Here is a 25,497-nt window from a genome sequence, read left to right as displayed (position 1 = left end):
AATTTAAATTAAATATTTAAATGTAATGTATGAATATTTTAAAAATAAATATAATTATGATAAAATCAAAATAAATAAATAAATATTAACGAAAACCAAAAGAAGTCTTCTTTTTCTTAAAGAAGTCTTTTTGATTGTATTTATTTATTTATTAACAATAAATAATTAATAAATAATTTTTTAATATATATTTAATTTAAACAATCTTAAAATATTATAACTATGTCTAAATACATCTATATACTAAATAGTAAATAGTTATTATTTATGAAAGCTCTCACAGTTTCATTCATACTTATTAAAATCTGCTACTTCTCAAAAAATATGTCTTATAAATGAGGAGAAAAATGTTTAATTTTTGGATTTTAAATTTAGTCCAATGCTCAAATATAGCACATCTCGTCATTTAGGTAGCGTTTGTTTTGAGGTATTGAGACAGAGACTAGGAGATTGAGACTCAGTATCATGTTTGTTGGTTCAGAGACTGGTACTAAAATTTCTGTCTCTGTCTCCAAAATTTCAGTATTTCAGTACCTCCAAAAAATGGGGACACATGGGACTAAATTTTTTAGAGATGGAGACTGAAACTTTAATAACATTTTATACCTAAAATACCTTCATTTCAATTAATTAATTTCAATTTTATCCTTTGTACAAATTAAATTAGAATTTCATTCTTATTTCAATTTCTATCTCCCACTTTGCACCAAACAGAATACTGAGATTTATTTAAATCTCTGTCTCTTAGTCTTTATCTCTCAGTCTTAGTCTTTCCGTCTCTGTCTCTCCACCAAACACTACCTTATAGTAATTGGTTAAAAAATATTACAGTCGGTGCAGCAACTCATATGCGCTCTCTCTCCAAAAATATTTTATAAGGAGAAAAAAAAGTTTAATGTTTGAACTTCAAATTTAGCTCAATACTCAAATATAGGTCTCTAGCCTCTATAATCATAGTGCACATCTCGTCATTTATAGCAATTGGTTAAAAAATATTGCAGTCGGTGCTCTCTCTCTCTCTCTCTCTCTCTCTCTCTCTCTCTCTCTCTCTCTCTCTCTCTCTCTCTCTCTCTCTCTCTCTCTCTCTCTCTCTCTCTCTCTCTCTCGATGGGCTAAAGACGACAACGGAAAAAAAAGGAAGCTCAGTCGAGAGATGGAGAATAAATGGTGTCATTTATTGGCTTTAATAAAAATTGACCGATTTTTTATTCGATTCGACTGATCAATTTTTTACTGATTTTTTTATTTTATATCAGCTTTAAACTTCAGCAATTTTACTTGTAATCCAAATTGAAAATATTAACAGTTTTTTATCTGATCGGTCTAACCAACCGATTCGAATCGGTTTTTAGAATCTTGGATATCAAACTCAATTTTGTTGTCAATGCTCATCCCATGATCAACTTTGGTTGTGTCTGCATCAAGAAGACACTGCGTGTAGAAGTAAAAGGGGAAGAAGATGGTTTCGAATTTTGGATTGGATTTACAACAAATTTATCAACTTTGGTTATCGAACCGCTGGCATGTTATTTTGCGGCGGTTAAAAACTGTCGTAAATCTCCAACAAAAACCGCTGTAATTTTTCGTGTATCTTGTAGTGTTATAGTAGTGATAAATCTTTTTGATGAAAACAGTAAATTTCAATTAAACACCTTACTATCGGATTATTTTCACGAAAAATATGATGGTAATATTTCACGATATTTAAACATGTTTTGTACCGCATTATTGCGACGAATTTAGCGTTGAAAATTGTAATCCGAAGATAATATTTTGTAAAAAATTAAATTGAGCAATTATAGTCGAATTTTTTTATGATAAATTCGACAATAATTAATGTATTTGTGGTCATAATTGCTTAATTCTAAATCAAAATTATATATATATATATATATATATATATATATATATATATAATATAATATAATAAATAAAATTTTCAGATATATTTAATTAACAAAAAGTGCAACTTTTGACTTAATAAAAATATTTACGGAGCAGCCATAACTTATTCATATTAATAGAAAAAATGTTTTTATAAACTTTATAAAGCTCTATAACCATATAACAATTGTTGTTTACTTGAATTGGGGTTATGACTTTGATCATAATAAAAGATTATTAATAGTATGAATTAATAATAATCAATACTAAAGAGATAATAAAGTTATTTATTAAACTTAACACGTATAATTTTATATACGTAATATTTATAATTATACACTTATTACACCTAATATTATCACTTTATTTCGTTCATAACAAAACTTGCCGAAACGAGTTATACTCAACATCATTCTTAACAAAACTTGCCGAAACAATCAAACATCTTTGATTGATGTGGGAAAAAGAAGAAGGACGGCATAATTTCTTCTTCATAATAAACACCACATGGACAAGAACGAAAGGCATGGGATTATTTCACTCACACCAATGAAATGAATGAGAAAATGACATCAAAAGCAAAATTTGACACCAAACATATAAAGAAAATTATACCTATAACTCGCACTTAAATGGCCTATGGAATTTATATTTCGGGTGGGCTGCTAACATCATTCCCCGGACTAACATAACAATGTCAATAAGTAATCCAAGGTATCAATTAGCCGAGTGGTGATATTTAAATTATATATCATTGTGTCCAATTTAATTTGTCTCTATCTATTATTTATATGGGATGTGTGTATAAGTAATTAACTATAGAGAATGGATCCTCTCAGTATTTTTTAATAATTAAGAAAATAAAATGTAATCTCTCACCATTAATTTTATAAGTAAAATTAAAAAAAATATATAAAAAAAAAAGAATAATAAAGAGTTAGAGATCATACTTTATTCTCTCAATTTTTTTTAACAATTAAAAGAATTTATTCCCAAATACACTTAACATTTAGTCTCTTTAAACGTTAAATTATTAATCATTTTTTGTTGCTTGAAATATATAAAAAAAAAGTTGGTTTCCGATGTTATTATCGTGCATTTACTAGAATAAAAAATTTAAAATTTTTTATTAATAATTATATCTTTAAAATACATAATAGTTAAACCTTTATAAATATAAGGTCAATTTACCTCATTAAATCAAATACATATCAATATTACTTGAATATCACACCAAAAAATGCAACGTCAAAATTTCAAAGCATATTTTTATATAAATCGAATTGATTAAATTCGATTTATTGAAACACGAAGTAAATCGAATTCAATGGATTTGAATTAGGTGAAAAATGTTGCTGAATAAAAATCGAATTAAGTGAATTCGATTTAAATGCATAGTTAAAATGGTAGCAAATCGAATGAATTTGTTTCGATTTATAAGTAAGAGTAAATCGAATTTAATAGATTCGATTTAGCCAACTGAAAAAACTCCAAAGGAATTCAATAGATTTGATGGTTTTGTAAATAGACACTCATTGTTTCGATTTACTAGTTGTTTCCATGTCCCATACTTCGATTTATAAGGGTACACAAAATACCAAAGATGTATAATAATAAAAACTCAAAAGTATTAACAATATAAAAAAAAAACAAAAAATGTAATACTTTTAAATTTTTATTATTATAAATTTTTGGTATTTTATGTACTTCTTGTTTTAGAGATTTTTGACATTTTTGTACTATTACTACTCATATTTTTAGTAAAAATATTATATATATATATATATATATCAAAAATTAAATACTAAATTAATCGTTATGCAATTATATATAAATATTGTTTAACTTATTTTAAAATCTAAATTATACTTTTAACTTAACTTTTTTATTCTAATTATTTATATAAATGATACTATTTCTACTTATTCTCACTATTTTTTATAAATTAGAAAATCTATAAATTTAAAATTGATATAAAGTAAAAATACTATATATAAAATATTATATATAAAATATAAAGATGTACATAATAGACACTCAATGCAATTTGATGAAATAATAGATAAAAAAAAAGTGTACTTATAAAAATTGTATGTGAAATAATGATAAAATGGAAGAAAAAAATGTCAATAATATATAAATCGAAGTATGAGACATGAAAACAATTAGTAAATCGAAACAATGGGTGTTGATTTATAAAACCATCAAATCGAATCTATTGGTTTCGGATTACCTTGAACGTTTTTACAGTTGGCTAAATCGAATCTATTGAATTCGATTCACTCTTACTTATAAATCGAAACAAATTCATTCCATTTGCTACCATTTTAATCATGTACTTAAATCGAATCCACTTGATTCGATTTTTGTTCAGTAACATTTTTCACCTAATTCGAATCCATTGGATTGGATTTACTTTGTGTTTCAATCAATCGAATTTAATCAATTCGATTTATATAGAAATATGCTTTGAGACTTTAACGTTACATTTTTTAATTTAAAACATTCAAGTAATATTGATATGCATTTGGTTTAATGAGGTGAATTGTCCTAAATATAATTTGTTTAAAACGTGCGCAGGTTTTACAGAATTAATTTCTATTAGATTAAATTAATAAAATAAAATTTTTTCTAATTTTATTAAGGAAAATGCTATGGTGTCTATCACTTTATATCTAAGTTACTAAAAAAAGTGAATAAATAATATTTAATAAATTTTATATGATTTACTTTTATTTTAAACATTTTATTTTTTATTTTAAAAGGGAAGTTAGGCAATTTAGATACCATAACGAAGACACCATAAAACTCACCTTTTATTAAATACATTGTTCAAAGATATTAATAAAAAAAAATTGTTAAAGATATTTTAATAAATAATTAATTATCACAAAATGGTAATAATTATCACGGGTGTAGACTTGTTGACCAAATTATCTTTGAGTTAATGATTTGACGAAATTCCGTTTACTCAGTTGTAGAAGCTTTCCTGGCAACTCACCTCACCTCACCTTTCCTTTCGTCGATCACTGAATCTGGACGTTACAAAAGCAGCTGCATTTTCCAATTTAAAAACCAAACTCACACTCGCACAACCCCTAAAACTCTAACATCAAACACAACACAGAAAAGAGAGAGAGAACCAAAGAACCCCAAAACGCTGCGTTGCGCTGCGTTCTTTGGTTTTTCTCTCCGACGACACTGCTCTTCACATTTCTGCAGCTACTACTACTTTCCTTCACCTCTTCTCATCTCCCCATCCACCAAAACGGTGCGTCGTTTATTCCCTTCACAATTCAACAAAACTTGATTCAACTTGCTTCGTTTATTATTGTGTTCTATGCTACTTTCTTTTTTTTCTCATTTCGTTTTGAGAACTTTTGCTGTGGTTTCTTACTGGATCAGTACTTGTTTAGGGATCGCGGATCCGTGTTTCTTGATTCGGTTTTAGCTTAACTTATTGCTCAAGTTATTTCTGCTTTTATAATGGTTTCCTGATTTGTGTTCACCTTAGAGTTCAAATCAGCTTCGAATTTACTGCGTATGTGAAGAGAGTAACGGATCTGGAATGAACTGTCTAATTCTGGTTTAATTTCACGGTTAAATTGGTTTTCCTTAGATGAATTGTGTCCCTGAGAATGTTGGATCATGATTGTAGTTAGATCATAGTTCATGATTGCAGCTCTATTATGTATTTTCATTTTTCCTTTTTTTGTTTAAACAATTGATTTTAAGTAAATAGGTAAAGAGTGAATATGCTAATTAGTAATTAATAATAGGAACATTTATTAACTTGATGTGATATGGTTCAATTAGTTAAATAAAAAAAAAAACAAAGAAAGACAAAGCTGTTAGGCCTGTATATATAGATCCTCTATCATTTTTCAAGTTACAATTAGGATGTTATGAGGTAATTTAATGACTTTAACATTTTTATTTATGTTTCCCCCTTTTTCCGTTATGTTTTGGCCAAAGAAGGTGTGTCTAATCCTCTGGATGGGGGTATCTGTGAAGCCGTATGAAATTCTACTTTATTTATACAATATGTGTTTCAGTTCTGGTGACCTATTTTTCGTTTAATACAGATAAAATTTTGGGATTCCAAACTTAGTGATACATTCCTTCATATGAAAGTGAAGCCGTGACTGGTGAGATAACCGGTTTTTGAGTTGGAAGCTATAGTTTAATATGTCTTCTGCAAGCAAGGGCGACAGGAAGGCTACCCTTGATGCAGCATCATGGTTGTTCAATGTAGTCACATCTGTAGGAATAATCCTTGTGAATAAAGCATTGATGGCTACTTATGGTTTCAGTTTTGGTATGGCTCCATCATGATTATTTTCTTCTACTATTTTTTTTTTTTGGTCATGCCTTTAATTTACTAAATTAGAAGTTTCCATGCTCATTATGTTTGTGTTATTTCATTAACTACCAACTTTTGTGTATATTTTTGCCATGAAATATGTGTCCATGTGTGTGTGAAGGTGTAAAGAAGAAAGATTCTATCATGTGCTTCTATTCTAAACTTGATGTTTCATGTGTGTTTCACTCTAATATTATCAGGTAGCTTAATTTAGATTGTACAACTTTAGCAATTTGACCTAGGTATATAAATGACCTGATGATAGACTTGTAAATTTAATGTTAGCATGGAACTGGGTTAGAAACTATTCTAAACTGCAATTTTGGAGGTGTCTTTCTTTTATATTTATTATTATGAAATAGAAATTTCATTGCAATAAAAGAGAATATATAAGAGAGGGTTGGTTTCTTGGTAGTTCTAGCTGAATAGGTTACAATTTGGCATTGAAGATGCTTGTAAACATCAAACTTAGGTATAGTTAACAACAGACATCAAAAAAAAATCTGGGCAAATGGGTCGTTAATGTTATTCTTTCACCCTATATGCTGAAATTGTAACCTCACAAGCTTATTGGACTTTTTATTCACAATAAAGGACAGCTAAACCAAGGACTTGTTCTTTGTTTGATATGGCATTCACATTGGTTTTGGAAGTGTTTACTAAGCATATCCAAGAATCCGTACCATGGAGTGTGTTTTTTGCTGATGATATCATCTTTATGTGAGAATCAAAGGAAGATTTAAACCAGAAGCTAGATTTGTAGAAAGAAGCTTTAAGAGGTAATTGATTTGTGTACAAGTCATAGTAAAATGGAATATATAGGAGAGAAACACTAATAGAGAAGTGAAAATTGGAGAAAAAAAAATAGACCAACTGTTATATGAAACAGAGTGTCGGACAACAAGGAGTGAGCATGAGCTTAAGTTTAGTGTGGTAGAGATGAGGATACCTAGATGAATGAGCAGCCAAACAAGACAAAATAAGGAATGAGGACATAAGAGAGAAAGTTGGAGTAGCGCCTACCGTTGAAAAGATTGTAGAATCTCTTCTTAGGTGGTTTGGACATGTGGGGAGAATATCATTAGAACATTCAATTAGAAGGGTAGCTCAAATGGAAGATAGACGTGACGAAAGATAGAGGAAAACCTAAAAGGATCATACAAGACTACAAGAGGCAGTCAAAAGAGATCTATGTGTAAACACTTTCACTTAAACATGACATATGATACAATTACGTCATTTGATCCATGTAACTGAACCCTACCTATGGAGATAAGCCTTTGTTGTTGTTATTATTGTTGTTGTGGCGTTCAAAGCACGACCATTGCTCTTTAAAACATCATATGGAGGGAATGAAAGAAAGAATACACTACATTAAGTTTCTTTGAAATCCAAAAAACCTGTCACCACATTGAAGATAAGCATTAAATTTAGTTTTGATTAGGAAAACTTTCTTGAAACTACTGCTTCATCTGCACCATTTTCGTTCTGAGACTGATAATCACAGTACTGTCATTTATTGAAAGTCTTAAAATAATGAGAATAACATCGGATGACCAATTAAAAACCTCTTCTAGGTAGCACAGCTAAGTGGAATTTGGTTTTGGTTTCTTCTGATGTTGTAAACTACTGAAGTTTTGCCCTAGTGTTGGTCTTAACGTGGCTGCGCCAGAAAATGCTAATTATGCTACTTTGCAGCTACAACTTTGACTGGTCTGCATTTTGTCACAACAACTTTGTTGACTACCATTCTTAAATCACTTGGATATATCCAAAGCGCTCATCTTCAATCATCTGATATCATCAAATTTGTTTTATTTGCAAATTTCTCCATTGTGGGAATGAATGTGAGTTTAATGTGGAACTCTGTTGGTTTCTATCAGGTACCTTCTGGACTTCTTTCAAAATCCTCTTTGTGCAAAACAAAATAAAATAAAATCAAAGTCAGTCTTTTGGGCTTATAATAATCACTTCTTGCATTGGAGATAAGTATTTATAATTATTGTTTCCTTTGAAATGAAATTGTCAGATTGCCAAGCTGAGTATGATCCCAGTATCTTGTTTCCTGGAAGTTGTTTTTGACAATGTGAGATATTCAAGAGACACAAAGCTTAGTATTCTTTTGGTTCTGCTTGGTGTCGCTGTTTGTACAGTAACTGATGTCAGCGTCAATGCTAAGGGTTTCATAGCTGCTGTAGTAGGAGTTTGGAGCACAGCACTGCAGCAATATGTAAGTAACACGCTAAAACTTTACAAAACCCTCAGTCTTGGTTGGAAAATAAAATCTCGTCAAAGTAAATTCCTGTCATAAGAAGGAAATTCTAAATAGATAAAATGTTCACTTTCAGATTCACAATGCTTGTTGGTAACATTCATGTATTAAGAAATAACCAGCTTGTTGTAGATCTAAACATGATGAATTGGATGACCTACAACAATTTGTTTGTTTATCTAGGGTTTTTTCACAAACAGTATTCTTGGATGCTTCTTTGGAAGACCCAGATAACTTATTTTAGTTGATTACAATTCTTACTCTTCCTGTTATATCTGGGTCTCATGATCTTGATTTTTTGAGCTGATATTTTACATTACCTTTTATGCAGTATGTACATTACCTTCAAAGAAAGTATTCTATTGGATCATTTAACTTGTTGGGCCAGACTGCACCAGCACAGGCAGCTAGTTTACTGCTAGTAGGCCCCTTTCTGGACTATTGGTTGACAAGCAAACGAGTTGATGCCTATGGCTATAGTTTGACATCCATTGTAAGTTTCATGTCTTTCCGTTTCTTCTAAATTTTTTGCTGTGAGGAGGGAGGTAAGCAGAAGCTAGTGAAAGTTATTTATATCAGGTTGGCCCTGTCATATTTTTCTGGTGGATACTCTAGCACCAAGGAACTAGCCATGCAGTGCGTAAGTGCGTATCACTTACATTAAGATTCTCCTGCTCATTATAGATTATCACATTCTACCTGTTGCGTATTATGAAAAACCGCTTGCCAAGCTCTACTGCCTATATTTAGTATCAAGTAGATATAAAACCCTTGGTTGACTATGGCTAAATCTTAACTCATTTACAATGCTTCTCAACCATCTGTTTTAAGCCTAGTAAGCATTGCTTGCAATCCGAAATTCTACAAGGATCTTTCTGCAAATTTGTTGGTTCATAAGACTATCCTTTGGAATCTAGAATTCTAGATAAGACTTCAGTAAAAGAAACATGTCTCTAAAGTGCATAAGCTAATGGTAGTTTCTCTTAGATGTTAGAACAATGCTATTTATATTAATCATATTCATAACTCACAAAATGATTCCAAGGTGGATGCTCCATCAGTTTTCTCACTCTAGAAACAAGCTCACTCTAAAGGAGCATTGTTCTATTATAAGTTTATTGTAAAGCTTCAAGACTTAATTATATCTATACAATTATGTTTCTGCAGAAAATCTTTTCTCTCTCTCTCTCTCTCTCTCTCTCTCTCTCTCTCTCTCTCTCTCTCTCTCTCTCTCTCTCTCTCTCTCTCTTATTTTTTATTTTTTCTCCATCTCTTATTCGATGTACAGTAATTTTTTATATTCATGAGTTCTGTGTTTTATCTACCCTGATTTGCCAATGATGATTCTCAACCTCCTTCATCTCTGACTGGTAGGCTCAAAAAAGTCCTAATTTATATATGTAATAATAGTGAATGCTTGAAGATTTATACACATGAAACTTTCAATTTCAATATACACATTTTCTGATGGTCCCATACTTGATTTGCATCATATCCAAATTTGATTCTAGTTATCTTTCCAGTTATTATTAGATTAATTTGGATCCCAACATTTCCTCCAGAAAATTACTCTCTCTTTTTGAAACAAACAACTTATTCTATAGTTGGACCAACTCTTTCTTGTGCATGGACAATTATTTCTTTGGAAATGCGGCTATCATTTTCTAAGTAAAAGGAGAGTATCCAAATTCCAAATATGTAAACAATGTCAAGTTTGTGAATCTTCCAAATTTATATACACATGGAACACCATTATTAAACTGAGCCGGTCTTCTTGTCTGCAGTTGTTCATCATTTTGTCTTGCTCTATCGCGGTAGGGACAAACCTCAGCCAGTTCATATGCATTGGTAGGTTTACAGCTGTATCATTCCAAGTCCTCGGCCATATGAAGACAATTCTGGTCCTGATCTTAGGATTCATCTTCTTTGGAAAAGAAGGTCTCAATCTACAAGTAATTCTAGGTATGGTCATTGCAATAGCGGGAATGATCTGGTATGGCAATGCTTCTTCTAAGCCAGGGGGGAAGGAGCGCCGTAGCTTTTCCCTTCCTAAAACTCAAGATTATAGTTCACTACCTGTATCCTCTGAACCAGATGAGAAGGTATAGAAAATAGGAAAAATTATAGTATAAGTTCACAAGAAGAGAGAGAGTATTCAGTAGTGAATCTTTTGATGAAGTTCGGAAAATTCAGGTGTCCTTTTAGGTCAGTTGATTAATTTTATTTACTGGTCAAGGAAATGCTGAATTATTTATGGATCATAATCATTTAATATTTGCTTTTGTGTTATTTTGTTTTGGAGGGAGGGGGCGAGATTACAGTTATTTGTTAAACGGAGGGAAAATATTTTACATTGTGTTCCCAATTTCTTTTTTTATATATACAAAAAATGTTACAGCTACTTTCATAGTAATGTACTATAATGTTTAATATAATTGACAAAAAACAAATAAATCAAAAATACAAGGAATGTGTGTATGTGGCCTGACCTTCCAGGGATGGACATGCTTAACATGGCAGAAATGAAATTTTTTGATATCACTGATATATGCGGGCCTTGGATTCTATGCACTAAATTAAATGAAGCTTTAATTGTTCATGGTTTTAACTTACTAAAGAGGATGAGGTAAGGTAACTCGTGTGCTTTATCAGGTATCTAATCGAAGTGAAATCTATATACCCCATTACATTATGACAATGTATGGTATGTATACTAATCAGGTTCTGGCGATGGCCAAAGTTGAATAAAGAGCCTAATAAATGCCTAACATTATGTTAGGTGGGATTGGGGGTAGTGTAATCCTGAATAATTGAAGTTCCTTTCTGGAAGGTTTTCTTAAGATTCACTTGACTATGGTCCCAACAACAGCTAGATCTGCATATTTAACATAACACTTTAGAGACAATGGAAAAAAGCAGGGCCTGTAATAAAGGCCTGATTTTCTGAGACATGGGGAATGACGCATTCATGCAACACAGTAAAAATTAGGTTAAAAATTTGACATTTAAGGCGTCATGTACCACCATTTCTGTAGCAGCAGGTCATCAGCACCTGGTCCTGTCCAGAGTTAAAAAATCTTTTCACCATTCTCTTTTGTTTTCTTTTGAGTCTGCCATGTGAAATTGTGAATTACAATATTTGCTAGTACTACTTACATAATAATTCAATTTCCCGTTTGTTTTCTTCGTTGCACAAATAATTTTAGAACTTAAAATTCACATTTCGGGAATAATTTTTAGTTTGGCTAAACTATTTTGTCATTAAGGGAATAATTTTTTATTCTACTACTAACAAAGTAATTTGAATAAAATTTAGGGTGTTTTAATCAAATTAACAACTATGATAGTTTAGACATGTAGGAACGTATTTATAGTGGCAATACAGATTCAAGAGGCAGTAGAATCTAAAGCTATAGAATGATATGTAAAAGCCCAGCAAGCATAGGCGTTATCATTGGTGATCTCATTCTGTAACTATTATTAACAACACTTCACTTCAGTTCAGTGATTCCTCCCTCTTGTTCTCTGCAACCAAAGAATTTCTCCATCATCGGACAACTTTCAGAATAAATTAATAAAACAAAACTCTCTCCCAAATTTCGAAGACCGATTATTTTGCTTTTATTTTTAAATGAAGTATCTCTGAGTACGTAAAATCTTGGAAAATGCTGTTAACATCAATTGGCAAGCATTTAAAAAAAAAAATCATATTTTAGATAAAGGAAAATGTTTTGGACTGTTCTTCTAGGCCAATATTAAGAACTGTGTTAAAAAAAATATGAGAAGTTTTAAAGATCAGTTATGATCAATTATTTTTTTAAATTTAAAAAAAAATGTTATAAAGAGAATATTAATTTTTCATAATTTATTTTAGTGTCTAATAATTCAATTTTATTAGTTTAATTATTACATTATAACCATCATTCTATTATTAAAATAAAAAAAATTTGAAAATAAAAATAATTCAGCCATAACTAGCTAAAAATTTTTTAATTTAACTTCATTTATATAATTTTTTTATATTTTAATTTTTTTTATTTCACTCTCTTATCACTCAACTTATACATTATATCCCTAACTATTAGGATGTAACATATCATATATTCATGAGATTTTTTATAATTTGATTTTTATATATACTATTGCATTAAAGACTAATCATAATAATATACTTTGAATGTCATTAATGTTAATTAATTTTTTTTGTAACCACTAATTTATTTTTTTCTTGCGGTTTCACTGCACCTACATAATATTGTAGAGGTTTAAAATAATCTAAATTTTAATTATCATTCATTTTAATTAATTTTTTTATAATCACTAATTTGTTATCTCATTTACATAATATTTGTTTCATATTTTTTAAAGTGGAATAATAATTTATTCTGATTTGTTAACACAAATATTTTCAAATTTTATCATGATTAGATTTAAAAAATATCAAATATTTAAATTAATTTATTCAATTGATAAATTTACTCATAACATCCATAAGTTCATACACATAACATCTATAATTTCATATTAATAACATCCATAATTTTATACTCATAGCATTTATAATTTCATACATATAATATTCATAATTAATAATTTTTATCAAATTTTAAATTACGTGTCTTATTTTATTTTTTAAATTCTTATCTCATATGTACACTAATAGATCATAATTTTAATTATTTTAATATTTTTTTATTTAATATTCATATGTATGCTTATTTATTCATTTTAATATAATGAGTTAATAATTACTTTTAAAAATTTATTTCTTAATTTTTTTATATTTTATTTTCTATTTTTTATTTTTTAATAGTTCATATGTAAAATATGAATTGTATAGTAGTTGTTAAAATTTGTTAATTTAACATTCATAATTTTATGTGTAACATCTATAATTTTAAACGCATAATATCTATAATTAATGAATTAGTGTTAATTTATTATTTTATTTTGTAGGTTAAAAACTAATACTTTTGGACGTTTTTAATAAATAGAGACTAATCAAATATAAGATATTTTTTATTGTTTATAAAATGTATTGAGGTGATTTGAGATTTTTTTAGGATTAAAAATATCAAATTTAAATTTTTTATTTAAAAAATATATAGAATTATAAAGGTAATAATAATAAAAGAGTATTTTTTATATTTAATTTATATTAAATTTAAAATTAACTTTTAGTATAATTAAATGAGAAAAGATAATTATAAAAAAATTAATTATGTCAATTAAATCTGAAAAATGGTTCATGTAAGACCCCAAATTTTTGAAAAATTAAATAATGAGTTATTTGTGATTTATTATTTTATTTAAAAAAAATTATTATTATTATTATTACTATTATTATTATCTTTACTATATTATCATATTTATATATTTATAATATTTATATATTTATTTCCCTTTGGCCGAAACCTTAAGGGAATTAAGATAAAGAAAGTCAAAACATGGCTTGCATATTTAACTATGTACATATATATAATTCTTACTAATGTTTCTTTTATACATATATATATGGAATGAAAGGCAAAGAAAAGGGAAACGTGACTTTAATATAGGAATGTAAGATAAGAACTTGACAACTCATTAAGCCTTAATCATCATCAATTACATTCCTTGCTTAACTTTTTATTTTCATTCACTAAGCCTAAGGAAAAAGAAAGAACAAAGAGAGAGATCGAAGCTTTATGAGAGAACCGTAAAACCCTCTAACCTTCCGGCCTCGATTTCTTGCGATCCGTAACTCCAATAAAAAATCTAATCCGGTAAAAGTGTTCGTATCTTCCTCCTCTACGTGTTGGCGTTACTTTTGTCCGGTGAAAATCGACGGTGACGTAGCTCCTCTACCCCTTGAGCTTGGCCAACTGGAGTTCTAGGAGACACGGAGGATTCCGAACGTTTTTCCCTTCAGCAGCACGGTCAGAAAGTTTCTCTAGAGTTTCGAGTATTTCGATTACGCACGGAGGTAGGGTTTTGATAAATTTTCACCAACTAAATGATATTTGATAAGTAAATTGATATTTGGATTGAGTGTTATTGAAATTTGATTGCATTTCATGTTGAATTTTGTTGATATATTGATATTTTGATGAAGTTGTGTTTTAGTAAGCTCGAGAATGAATAAATTTTTAAGTTAATATTTTGATAAAAAAATAAAACAGGTTTTCGGTCTCGTTGAAGGACAAGATATTAGTTTGGAAATTTTATTTTAAAGGATGTCATTATATTTTTATAAAAGACTGAGGTTATGTTTATTATTATAAACTAAGTTTTGAAAGGAAAATGCTATTTTGAGTTTTTATTCAAAATTACTGCCACAGGAGAGCAGATGTGACATTGTTTGGGCATTAGTGCCAAATGTAAAGTGGGGACGCCCACATACTGAGAACTGTTTTCTAGATGTACGCTTATTGATTTGGAAAGTCACATTGTATGCGGCCTAGCCGTACGACTTATAAGCACACTGATGCATCTGGAAAACCATATCTGCGACTCGTGCCCGAGTAATGTCGGGAGCGGGTAGGCAACCGACACATGAGCTCATGGCCTGCGTTAGGAATAGACATGCATCATTCTTGTTGCGCATTTGCACTTTGCTTGACATTGTGAAATTGTTTGTGATTGTCTTCTTGTGTTTATACATTCCTTAATGTTATTCTTAATAGTGGTGACTAGATATTTCTTTGTGACACTTGTATATTTTGTTGTGAATTACTTGAACTGTGGTAATCCTGACTAAACTAACCACCCTCGACCCTACTAAGAACCCCCCAGTTCTTACCCCTTCTCTTCCTCCCCTTCAGATGGAGATCGGAGTTATATTTTACGAGATGGACCCTCCCTATATATACGAGGATATTGTACAGCATAGGTTTTATGTAGTAGCTGCGGAGATTAGGACTCATATGTACATTCTACGTGATCATCCTTTCCATCACCCGATTGACACTCCACAGTTTAACCCCGACATGTCCTATGAGTTCTCACTGCAGTGGCTCCACCCGGATGCTCCATTTCACCCGTTTCATGATGGGCCGGTGCCTCACCAGCATTCCGATCAGCCTGCGGATCAGGCGGACCCTGAGCCTGAGCCCATGGAGGAGCATTTTCCAGAGCCTGTACCGGAGGAGGACATCCCCGTGGAGCAGATCTCAGTATCTTCATCCGAGCCATCTTCTGAGGAGCCGCTCACCGCCTCTATTAGTGGACCGGCGAGTGCTGGTCAGACCAGTAGCATGAGTGCCAGTGCCCCCTCCCGAGATTATAGAGATTTTCGATGACGAGGACGAGGATCCTGAGGAGTGTTCTGATGTGGTTGTGATCTCCTCTGACGATGACAGCCGAGTCCTGGGAGCTGCGGTTGTGCCTTTTGATAGTTTTTTTTGTGTTAGCCTAGCCTTTGTGTTAATCTCTCACTTTTGGTCAGACTCACTGAGAGAGTAGGGTGTACATAGTGGACTAGGCTAGTTCGGGTGTCAGTTTAGGGGTTTTCTATATGGACCAGGGACCGGAGTTTTGGGTTGTACATAGTAGTATTTCTGAAGGGTTGTATGCTAACTCAGGATATATACATATATGTACGACAGTACCTGTATGCTTATGCGTGGCCTATGCTATGTGTTGTGATCGTATATAATGCCGGCTTGTGTATGTTTAATTAGTTGTCCTTGCAAGTTTTCTTATAAAAGTTTTTCCAAAACTCGATAGTACGCTAACCCGATTACAGGCTTAATAATACATAGTAAAGGTTTCATGTGAACAAGTTGGTGACACTTGATTTCTGGTATGATCATGACTTACTGGGAATTGGGTCGTTACAACTTGGTATCAGAGCAGTTCGTTCCTATTAAAGCCTGGAGATATGGACTGAATCATGCTTCATTGCGTTCTCTGAGTTGTGTCTCATGCATATAGGATATCGTTGTGATATGAATTGCATGATTGTCACTGTGTTTCCATTTTAGAGACTATTCACACTTTGCCTTAAATATTAAGACTGATCACCTTAATATTACATGTTGGGTGTGCACAGAATCTTGATGGCTGCACGGGGACGAGGACATGGTAGGCGTGGTGCAAACCATGCAGAGGAACCGACGAGGGGTGCAGATGCTTTTATAGCTGCAATGAACACCATGGCTGAGGCTGTGCGTGAAACGGCAACTGCTACTACGCGAGCAATTGACCGTTTAGGGGAGAGAAACGGAGATCGTAACGGAGGACGCAATGGTGAGCGTGGTGGAGACGGTAATGATAATGAAGGTGCCAGAAACCACGATAACCCTATGACACTGGCAACCTTTCTGAAGGTAAATCCGCCCAAGTTTAAGGGGACGCTTGTTGCAACTGAAGCTGACAATTGGTTCCGTGGTATCGAGAAGTCATTGCGAGCGCAACATGTAACAGAAAGACAGTACGTGGAATTTGCGACCTATATGTTGGAGGGAGAAGCTGAACACTGGTGGCAGGGAGTGCAATGCTTGTTAAGGCAGGTGGTGGAAGAGATTGACTGGGATACTTTTAAGGAGGAATTTTACAAAAAGTACTTCCCTAGAACTGTTCGTGATGCTAAAGAAATGGAACTGATGCAGTTGACGCAGGGGAATATGTCAGTAGCAGAATATACTCGAAAATTTGAGGATTTGTGTCGATTCTCTAAGATCTGTCAGGGAAACCCAGATGATTTTGAGGAATGGAAGTGTTTGAAGTACGAAGGAGGACTCCGCGAAGAACTAATGCACTCGTTGGTACCACTGCAAATACGAAATTTTGCAGAGCTTGTCAATAGGAGTCAGTTGGTGGAAGACTGTACCAAGAAGGTGGCGGCAGCAAAGATGAGTCGTCAAGAATTACCTCCGAAAAATTTTAATCGGTATATAGCCCCTCAGGGAAGGAACTTTAAAATGAATAGGACACTTTTTTATGGGAATCAGCAAGTTAGTAATCTTCCTGCTCGTGACAATATCGATAGGCAAGGACGAGATACTGGAAAGCGACCATAGCCAGCACTAACAAACCTTGTTTGTAATCAGTGTGGGAAGGACCATGGTAGGAATCCATGTCGATTGGGTTCGAGCATTTGTTATTTTTGTGGTATGCCTGGACACATAGCGAGGAATTGTGAGAAGAAGATTGCTCAAGATTCAGCTAAATCTCAGCATCCAGGAAGAGTATTTACAATGATGACTGAAGATGCTCGTACTCGAACTCCCTGACCCAAGGTCAGTATTGTGTTAAGACTCGCTCCTTAACTGCACTTTATGTTTCTGGTGCGTCACATTCTTGTATTTCTTTAACTGCTATACGTAAGTTGAGACGAGATGAGGACATACAACATACCTGAGGACTAGAAAATAAGATAAGAACCGTTTACTCGCACCTGCTTACAGGTAAAGGAAATTTTGAGGGCAAAATTTTTCTTTAGGATGAAAATTTTCGTTTATAGCAATTTTCGAGGACGAAAATTTTTATAAGTGGGGTAGGATGTAAGACCCCAAATTTTTGAAAAATTAAATAATGAGTTATTTGTGATTTATTATTTTATTTAAAGAAAATTATTATTATTATTATTATTATTATTATTATTATTATTACTATTATTATTATCTTTACTATATTATCATATTTATATATTTATTTCCCTTTGGCCGAAGCCTTAAGGGAATTAAGATAAAGAAAGCCAAAACGTGGCTTGCATGCTTAACTATGTACATATATATAATTCTTACTAATGTTTCTTTTATACATATATCTTTTGTATGCATTGCGTGTATACATGGAATGAAAGGCAAAGAAAAGGGGAAACGTGGCTTTAATATAGGAATGTAAGAATCATCATCAATTATATTCCTTGCTTAACTTTTCATTTTCATTCACTAAGCCTAAGGAAAAAGAAAGAACAGAGAGAGAGATCGAAGCTATATGAGAGAACCGTAAAACCCTCTAACCTTCCGGCCTCGATTTCTTGCGATCCATAACTCCAATAAAAAATCTAATCCGGTAAAAGTGTTCGTATCTTCCTCCTCTACGTGTTGGCGTTACTTTTGTCCGGTAGAAATCAACGGTGACGTAGCTCCCCTACCCCTTGAGCTTGGCCAACTGGAGTTCTAGGAGACACGGAGGATTCCGGACGTTTTTCCCTTCAGCAGCACGGTCAGAAAGTTTCTCTAGAGTTTCGAATGATATTTGATAAGTAAATTGATGTTTGGATTGAGTGTTATTGAAATTTGATTGCATTTCATGTTGAATTTTGTTGATATATTGATATTTTGATGAAGTTGTATTTTAGTCAGCTCGAGAATGAATAAATTTTTAAGTTAATATTTTGATAAAAAAATAAAACAGGTTTTCGGTCTCGTTGAAGGACAAGATATTAGTTTGGAAATTTTATTTTAAAGGATGTCATTATATTTTTATAAAAGACTGAGGTTATGTTTATTATTATAAACTAAGTTTTGAAAGGAAAATGCTATTTTGAGTTTTTATTCAAAATTACTGCCACAGGAGAGCAGATGTGACATTGTTTGGGCCTTAGTACCAAATGTAAAGTGGGGACGCCCACACACTGAGAACTGTTTTCCAGATGTACGCTTATTGATTTGGAAAGTCACATTGTATGCGGCCTAGCCGTACGACTTATAAGCACACTGATGCATCTGGAAAACCATATCTGGGACTCGTGCCCGGGTAATGTCGGGAGCGGGTAGGCAACCGACACATGAGCTCATGGCCTGCGTTAGGAATAGACATGCATCATTCTTGTTGCGCATTTGCATTTTACTTGACATTGTGAAATTGTTTGTGATTGTCTTCTTGTGTTTATACATTCCTTAATGTTATTCTGAATAGTGGTGACTAGATATTTCTTTGTGACACTTGTATATTTCGTTGTGAATTACTTGAACTGTGGTAATCCTGACTAAATTAACCACCCTCGACCCTACTAAGAACCCCCCAGTTCTTACCCCTTCTCTTCCTCCCCTTCAAATGGAGACCGGAGTTATATTTTACGAGATGGACCCTCCCTATATATACGAGGATATTGTACAGCATATGTTTTATGTAGTAGCTGCGGAGATTAGGACTCGTATGTACATTCTGCGTGATCATCCTTTCCATCACCCGATTGACACTCCACAGTTTAACCCCGACATGCCCTATGAGTTCCCACTGCAGTGGCTCCACCCGGATGCTCCATTTCACCCGTTTCATGATGGGCCGATGCCTCACCAGCATCCCGATCAGCCTGCGGATCAGGCGGACCCTGAGCCTGAGCCCATGGAGGAGCATTTTCATTCCAGAGCCTGTACCGGAGGAGGACATCCCCGTGGAGCAGATCTCAGTATCTTCATCCGAGTCATCTTCTGAGGAGCCGCTCACCGCCTCTATTAGTGGACCGACGAGTGCTGGTCAGACCAGTAGCACGAGTGCTAGTGCCCCTCCCGAGATTATAGAGATTTTCGATGACGAAGACGAGGATCCTGAGGAGTGTTCTGATGTGGTTGTGATCTCCTCTTACGATGACAGCCGAGTCCTGGGAGCTGCGGTTGTGCCTTTTGATATTTTTTTTTTGTGTTAGCCTAGCCTTTGTGTTAATCTCTCACTTTTGGTCAGATTCACTGAGAGAGTAGGGTGTACATAGTGGACTAGACTAGTTCAGGTGCTAGTTTTGGGGTTTTCTATATGGACCAGGGCCCGGAATGTTGGGTTGTACATAGTAGTATTTCTGAAGGGTTGTATGCTAACTCAGGATATATATATATACCATTTTTCCTATTTATTATGGATAGGAATTTTACCGATGCTGAACGTAGCTTGCTTACCAGGCTACCCACTTTAGAAGCTAGTCGCCAGAAAGAAGCGGCGAGGACGCGAAGCGAGTGGCTTCGTACCTCTCCTGACTGAGAAAAAGAAGTTTCAGCGGCATCCTCCATATATGTGTACGACAGTACCTGTATGCTTATGCGTGGCCTATGCTATGTGTTGTGATTGTATATAATGCCGGCTTGTGTATGTTTAATTAGTTGTCCTTGCAAGTTTTCTTATAAAAGTTTTTCCAAAACTCGATAGTACGCTAATCCGATTACAGGCTTAATAATACATAGTAAAAGTTTCATGTGAATAAGTTGGTGACACTTAATTTCTGGTATGATCATGACTTATTGAGAATTGGGTCGTTACAGTTCACACTCTCTTATAAATACAAATATTATTGATTATGTATTTTTATTTATTGTCTAAAATATTTTAGTTACCTTAACATAACTCTAAAATAAATATTAAATTATTAATTATATATAGACCTAAAATCATAAATAAAATATAATATGAAATAAGAACATATCATACAAAGATACCTCATGAAAAAGTGTTTCAAATAAAAGGTAGCTCATAACAAATTACCAAAAAACAAGGTAGCTCATAACAAAAGCAACTCTACATCCTAGAATAAACTGAACTCAATCATATGCATTATTATTCTAAATACGTGTATTTAAGTATGATTTTTATTTTAGTTTTTCTTATAACTCATGTTAATTTAAACATTAGAGTCTTTATAAATACACTCCTCACTATTAAAAATAATAAATTTAGGACATTGATAACTCAAAATAGGAGAATGATAATAATATTGTATTTCCAACTTATTTTTTACAATTTTATTCAAGTAATTTATAATTCAGAAGAGTAAAACATTTTTAAATAGGAAAAGATTGAAAAATACGTTTTAATAAAGGGTCTACTATCATGTGTCCTTAAAGCACATTTTCAAAATAAATGAAAAAGGTGGAATTACTCTAACAAAAAAATGATTATGAAATCTATTATAAGTATACTGATGTCCTCAGGTATAATTTACATTTTAATCTATTAAAAATTTATCTAAAATTCTTGTTAACTTAAGTATCGGAGTTTCTTGCAGGTACTCCCACCTCTTCACGAGAAACTCGGACGGTAGTACCTCGGTGTAAGAACGACTCGGACGCTGCCTCAGAAGGAATCTAAACTTCACATTCAGGCCCAAAATCAACGTTTCAGATAATCCTCGAAACAGATTATAAAATAAGAAAGTTTTCATTGAAAATATAAAAAAATTTAAATTTTTAATATATTTATTTTATATTTATTAAATAAAAATAGTTAAAATTTTTTACTTCTAATAAATTTATTATATATCCTAAAGACATATTTTAACTAAATCCTTTGATAAATTATATATTGTTCAACAGATAATTCCATAATAAATTTATATGACCCTGATTTCAAGAACTTAAGATTAATGCACCGTTTTGTGTTGAAGTAAGAATTACTTTATATTATAGAGTCGTCAAAATAATAGATAGCACTCAAAGCAGAATTTCGTAAATGCTTGCACTGTTATTAGTAAGTTATTTATTGAAAGAGAAAATTGCATAATTAGTTGGTGGGAGAGTTTAGGGTTAAAAATAAAATAAAATAATTGGACACCAACTTATCCCAAATCACCAATATATTAGATAGAAGAAGATTAAATACTCTAGCAGTCACAATTCACAAACGGTTTTTTCCGTTATTACCACTAATTTATTAATGAAGAGTACTAGAGATGATAGAATTTGTGATGTGTAGTTATCAATTAGCCATCATCAATATTTTTAATGGTATAAGATGATATCTAATAGTGTAGGATTATTTTTTTTTTAATGATTAAATACTGGTCAAATTTTAATAAAAGTGCTGGTTTCTTAGATTTTTTTATTATGAATAGATACTAATATATTTATTAACCTACCTTTTATAAATTAAATATGGATAATAATAATAATAATAATGTTACGGTGGGTAACCAGAGATTAGTGGGCCGGATGACGTTGGTTGGCCCAAACGCGTGAGGGAGGTGACTATCGAGTGAACCTGAAACTCGGTGTTCCTCCGTCCGACTTGTGCGTGTGGAAGAATGGGGGGTGGTACCTGCAAAGACACTCCAATGCCTAAGTTAGCAAGAGTGTGAGCAAGTTGAGAATGTATTGGACTTAGTGATACCTGAGGGATGTCAGGGTATTTATAGTGGTGAACCAATAACCACCGCTGAAGTAGTGCCACCTTTTTAGGTGGATAACCGTTCCCATATCTTAGGGAGGTTAAGATATGGCTCTATGAAGTGGTTAGAGAGTTTCTAGGGGCAGTTACTCATTCGAATGAGTGTTATCTGCCAGCTAACCCTCGTATCCGACTTCTTTGGAGCAGGTCGTGTTGAGTACCGACTTCTGGGGATGAAGGCTGGTACTGGGGGAGGGCCAACCCCTTTGGGTTGGGCTTCTTTGCTTGGATCCTGGGCCCTATTTATTGGGCCAGGGTATGAACAGTGCCCCTACTCGAGCCCAATTTATTTTTAAGAGTTGGGTTCGAGTATTCAACTCGGGGTCATAGCCGATTTGTAAGAGGACCGACGTGATGGTTTGAAAACCGACGTGATTTTTCGTGACCTTTTGGTTCTGACAGTTACGTCCAATCAAGCGTCGTGTCTGTTAGGGGTGTGCGTAGGGATTTAATAGCCTTGGTAACGGTGCATCTTCATTAATGATTGCCCCGATTTTACCATTATGCCCCTAACGTTCTTATAAATATTTTCCCTCTCTTTCGTTGTTTCGTTTCTGCGATCTTTCAAATTTTCCTTGCATTCGTTCGTGCTGCGTTCTTGCGTTTTCGAAGGCTTTTGCTTCCAACCCTTATTTCCGGATAAAGGTTAGTTCTTTAATATGCCTTTGTAGATAAATTTGATTTGTAGACTTTAGTTTCGCATCCTCCTCCCTTTAGAGACCGTGTTGGTGATTTTTCTTTTCCCCTTGTAGGTTTTGTTACCCCCTTTTTTATAAAAAGAAATGGCTTCTGTAGATGCTCTCTCTCACTGGGTTGATGTCACGGTCTTAGGGGAGGAGCCGTCAGTCGATTCTGAGTTCATTACCAACCTTCGCACTCATCACAGAATTTGTACTTCTGAGGATGACGAACCAAAATACGAATTGGTAGTCCCGGGTCCTGAAGACCGGGTTTGTTTTGGAAGAGTCGATGAGGCGGCCCCTCATTTTTTCTTTATGTATGAATGCATGATCACCCGTTTGGGTGTTTTTCTTCCTTTTTCAAATTTTGAGATATCTGTTTTGCGTCACTGTCGAGTCGCTCCCACCCAGCTTCACCCCAACTCTTGGGGTTTTTTGAAAATTTATCAATTTATCAGCCAGGCTTTAGAGTTCCCGACTTCTTTAAAGATTTTTTTCCATCTTTTTCATATGACAAAACCCTTCAGTGGGCTAAACAATAAACAACAGTGGGTGTCGTTCCGAGCCATACAAGGTCGGAGACTTTTTACCCTTTTTGACGAGTCCTTTCATGACTTCAAGAACTACTTTTTCAAAGTGCAAGCTGTAGAGGGTCACCACCCCTTTTTCCTGGATGATCATTCTTCTCCCCGATTTTCTTTATATTGGCTGGAGGCCTCCCCTTGCGAGAAATATGGTCTGGATGACTTAAATGAGGTAGAAGCAGCCATTGTGGGGTTCCTCCGAGAAGCGTGGGGGAGGGCCCCATACTTGGATACTAAAAAATTTCTCCAGGGGTCGCCGACCTTTGTCCAGTCACAATTAGGTAGCTTTTTGCGTTTCTCGCTTATTTCCGACTTGCAATTTCTTTTACCGACTTTGTCTGATTTTAGCTACCAATTTGTTTTTGCAGAGATGGCAAAGAAAAACGCTCAAGAGTCTTACCAGAGGGTTCAGGAAGCCAAGGCAAAGTCTCGAGCCAGGTCTGGAGGTGTTAGGACGGTTGTCTCTCCCCCTCCTCCTCCTCGGAACGTTGGGACTCCCTCTCAACCTATTGTAATTTCTTCCTCTGCTTCCTCTCTGCCACCCCCTCCCGTCCGACCTATTCCCGAACCAGAGCCAAAGAAGCGCAAGACCTTAGAGTCTGGCGCTTCTGGTGAGGCGGACGCTCTTGCGTTCGTCCGAAAGAACATCTATCCTCATGCTCGTATGAGTATGGATGATGTTTCTGTTCGGCACTACCTCACTACTGTGGTTGAGGAGAGTCTCAAGACGGCGGGGGTTTGTGGCAAACTCTTGGATATATTTGAGAAGACTCCCATCAGCTCTTTAGGGACGACCTCGAGGGTCGAGGAGCTGGAGGGTAGGCTTCGTATATATCAGGAGCATGAGAAGGAGTTGGAGGGGAAAGTCGCCAAACTGACGGAGGAGAGGGACAGCCTCAGAGAGAAGGGGAAGAAGTTGCAAGCCCAATGCAACATGGAGATGGATTTGAGGAAAGCAGCGCAAGCCAGCTACAACAGTTTGTTTGCTGATCTTGTGTCTGTAAAGAATGACTTGCTGAACGCTCGGAAGGCCTATACCGAGTTGGAGGACTCTATTGCGGATGGTGCTGACGAGGCCTGGAGGATTTTCAAAGAACAGGTCGGAGTTATTGCTCCTGACTTGGACCTTTCTCCTTTGGACCCTGATAAGATTGTTATTGATGGTGCCATCGTGGATCCTCCTGTCCCCATAGTGGAGTCTGAGTCTGATTTAAAGACTCGGGGGCAGAGGATCGTAGAGTCCCCTCCTCGCTCTAAGGACGCTCCGAGTTCTTCTACCATCCTCCCGACTTCCTCTTCAACTCCTGCTCCTGGCGTTCCCCCTGACTCTGCTGGTGGTGATCTTCTAAAAAAGTGATTTTGGCTATTGGGGCCCGGCCTGTGGGCCCCTCTTTTTAAACTCTTTATATTTATTTGTTGGTGTTTTGAACGATTTTTTGGACTTTTAAGGCCGTAAACAAAACAGTAATGCCCTTTTTTAATAAGGGTTTAATTTAGCGTTAAATAAATGCCCTTTTGGATAAGGGTTTTGAGTTACCTTATGCGCGCATGCTTTTCGTGGTTCCTTTGACTCTTTGATCTTTTCTAGAAAAACCTTTCCTTGGGGCTTGCCTGCCTTTCTGAATCTCCTTGATC

At 34.0% G+C, this 25,497-nt stretch overlaps 2 protein-coding genes and 1 pseudogene across 2 annotated transcripts; all 3 read left to right on the top strand.

Moving 5' to 3' along the window:
- The first annotated feature begins 4,807 nt into the window (after positions 1-4,807).
- On the top strand, positions 4,808-10,920 carry LOC107622991 (UDP-rhamnose/UDP-galactose transporter 4). Its single transcript, XM_016325082.3, has 6 exons — positions 4,808-5,155; positions 5,970-6,202; positions 7,946-8,130; positions 8,277-8,477; positions 8,851-9,012; positions 10,304-10,920. Exons 2-6 carry the CDS (start codon positions 6,073-6,075, stop codon positions 10,625-10,627), a joined length of 1,002 nt encoding a protein of 333 aa, XP_016180568.1. The 5' UTR covers positions 4,808-5,155; positions 5,970-6,072; the 3' UTR covers positions 10,628-10,920.
- Positions 10,921-19,505: 8,585 nt separating this feature from the next.
- On the top strand, positions 19,506-20,097 carry LOC148581355 (uncharacterized; annotated as a pseudogene).
- Positions 20,098-24,232: 4,135 nt separating this feature from the next.
- LOC148581354 (uncharacterized) lies at positions 24,233-25,219 on the top strand. The gene has a single exon (XM_088490084.1). The coding sequence runs from the start codon at positions 24,233-24,235 to the stop codon at positions 25,217-25,219; it is 987 nt and encodes a 328-aa protein (XP_088346210.1).
- Positions 25,220-25,497: the final 278 nt, after the last annotated feature.

This window comes from Arachis ipaensis, chromosome B10, assembly GCF_059453495.1.
Source record: "Arachis ipaensis isolate K30076 ecotype BB chromosome B10, ASM5945349v1, whole genome shotgun sequence".
NCBI classification, from domain to species: domain Eukaryota; kingdom Viridiplantae; phylum Streptophyta; class Magnoliopsida; order Fabales; family Fabaceae; genus Arachis; species Arachis ipaensis.
The sequence above is the reverse complement of the archived record's forward strand: the minus strand, read 5'-3'. Positions and strand labels throughout refer to the sequence as shown.

Coding starts and splice junctions, on each gene's coding strand:
- LOC107622991 (XM_016325082.3), top strand. CDS start 6,073: ATGTCTTCTGCAAGCAAGGGCGACAGGAAGGCTACCCTTGATGCAGCA. Junction 6,203..7,945: donor TACTTATGGTTTCAGTTTTG/GTATGGCTCCAT, acceptor GCTACTTTGCAG/CTACAACTTTGACTGGTCTG. Junction 9,013..10,303: donor GCTATAGTTTGACATCCATT/GTAAGTTTCATG, acceptor TCTTGTCTGCAG/TTGTTCATCATTTTGTCTTG.
- LOC148581354 (XM_088490084.1), top strand. CDS start 24,233: ATGGCAAAGAAAAACGCTCAAGAGTCTTACCAGAGGGTTCAGGAAGCC.